This window comes from Sceloporus undulatus, chromosome 11, assembly GCF_019175285.1.
Source record: "Sceloporus undulatus isolate JIND9_A2432 ecotype Alabama chromosome 11, SceUnd_v1.1, whole genome shotgun sequence".
NCBI lineage: Eukaryota > Metazoa > Chordata > Lepidosauria > Squamata > Phrynosomatidae > Sceloporus > Sceloporus undulatus.
In genome coordinates, this window is record NC_056532.1 from 3,261,351 (window position 1) to 3,263,244 (window position 1,894).

At 44.4% G+C, this 1,894-nt stretch overlaps 1 protein-coding gene across 1 annotated transcript in view; it reads left to right on the forward strand.

Moving 5' to 3' along the window:
- The window catches only part of MYL10 (myosin light chain 10), an 18,253-nt gene extending 17,119 nt beyond the window's left edge, over nucleotides 1-1,134 (forward strand). The window contains exon 7 of the mRNA XM_042442215.1: nucleotides 900-1,134. Within this exon, the coding sequence (XP_042298149.1) occupies nucleotides 900-998 (99 nt within the window). The 3' untranslated portion in view covers nucleotides 999-1,134. The remainder of the gene's footprint in view (nucleotides 1-899) is intronic.
- Nucleotides 1,135-1,894: the final 760 nt, after the last annotated feature.

Consider the following 1,894-nt stretch of genomic DNA (forward strand, 5'->3'; position numbering starts at 1 on the left):
GAATGTTAAGGGAATGGGGAGAAGGAGAAGAAAGGAGGAAGAACGAAGGAAGTGTAATAAGAAAGGTAGAAGTAGGTGTAAGTAGGAAACTACGGAAGTAAATGTTGTGGGGCGGAAGAAAGGATTAAAGTTGAAGGAGTTTGGAAAGAAGGAGTTAGATAGTGGGGAGGAAAGAGAGAGATCACTACATCTTCATAGGCTGCATCCACGCTGCAGAAATAATCCACATTGACACCGCTTTAACTCCCATGGCTCAATGCTGTGGAATTCTGGGAACTGAAGTTCTGTGTCACATTTAGAGAGCTCTGGTGTCACGGCACGCTACAATTCCCAGAATTCCACAACAGCTAAAATGGTGTCAACCTGGATTATTTCTGAGGTGTGGATTGGGGACGTTAGAGGCATCTCCCAATGCAGAACCTCAGTCTATGGATTCCATCGCTTCAAGCTGTGGGGAGAAGGGGGTAAGAAATAATAATAATAATAATAATAATAATAATAATAATAATAATAAATTATTATTATTATTATTATTATTATTATTATTATTATTCAATGGGGGGGACTGGGAGACGTTGTACTTACTCCCTTTGGCCTGGGCACACATGGGAGTTGGAATTTCGTTGCGGATGACGGACGAAGAATGTTGCCCAAACGCAAAGATGTCTTCCCAGCTGAGATGGAAAGAATTTGAGGCTTCGAAAAATCCAAATACAGGAAAGTGAAACCAGCTGATTTATCAACCTGACACATATGTAGAAGCTTGTCTATGTTCACTGCGGAGAGGAAAAAAAGGATAGTGCCCATGGTTTGAACGCTATTCTTAGTCCCAAACATATCTGAAAGAGACTCCGATGTCCTGTGTTTTCTAATGTTCTCTCCCTGCTTGTCTTCCCCAGATCAAGCAAACGTTTAGCGCTTTCCCACCAGACCCTTCCGGGAACCTCGACTACAAGAATCTTGTGTATGTTATTACCCATGGAGAGGAGAAGGACTGAGCCGACTTGAGAGCCTCGGTCAAGAGTGAATCTTCACCCGCTGCATCTTCAGGGCATCCGGATTGCGTCCCTTTATGAGCCATGGAGCTGAAACCTGTAAAACGCGCCGCGTGAGATTAAAACCTGTTATACAAAATTCCTAGTTTTCATATATGTACGTGAGCCAAAGGTACCATTTTGGGTTCACTTCCTGTCCACTTTCCCAGGATCTAAAGAACCATGCCCTATAAGGAACGACTTAGGGAGCTGGGTATGTTTAGCCTGGAGAAGAGAAGGTTAAGAGGTGATATGATAGCCCTGTTTAAATATTTGAAGCGATATTATATTGAGGAAGGAGCAAGCTTGTTTTCTGCTGCTCCAGAGACTAGGACCCGGAGCAATGGGTGCAAGCCACAGGAAAAGAGATTCCAGCTCAACATTAGGATGAATTTCCTGACAGTAAGGGCTATTCAACAGTGGAAGATACAGTCTCAGAGTCTCCTTCTTTGAAGGTCTTTAAACAGAGGCTGGATGGCCGTCTGTTGGGGATGCTTTGATTGAGAGTTTCTGCATGGCAGAATGGGGTGTTCCACTGTTGAATAGCTCTTACTGTCAGGAAGCTCTTTTCCTGCAGTTCGTATTGTTTGACATTTGAAGGCATCACTAGGGAGGTGCAGGTTGCACCAGGTGACACCCTAAAGTTTGAATACTGAACCGTGACTCTAGAGACCAGGGTTCAATTCCCAGCTCGGCCGTGAAACCCACTAGGCGAACATGGGCAAGTCATGCACTTTCACCCTCAGACAATTGAAAACCTCCTCTGAACAAACCTTGCCAAGAAAACCCCATGACAGGTTGGCCTTAGGGTTGCTGTCCATGGAGGACTTCTGCACTGTCAGCTTTAAGAAAGCAGAAGA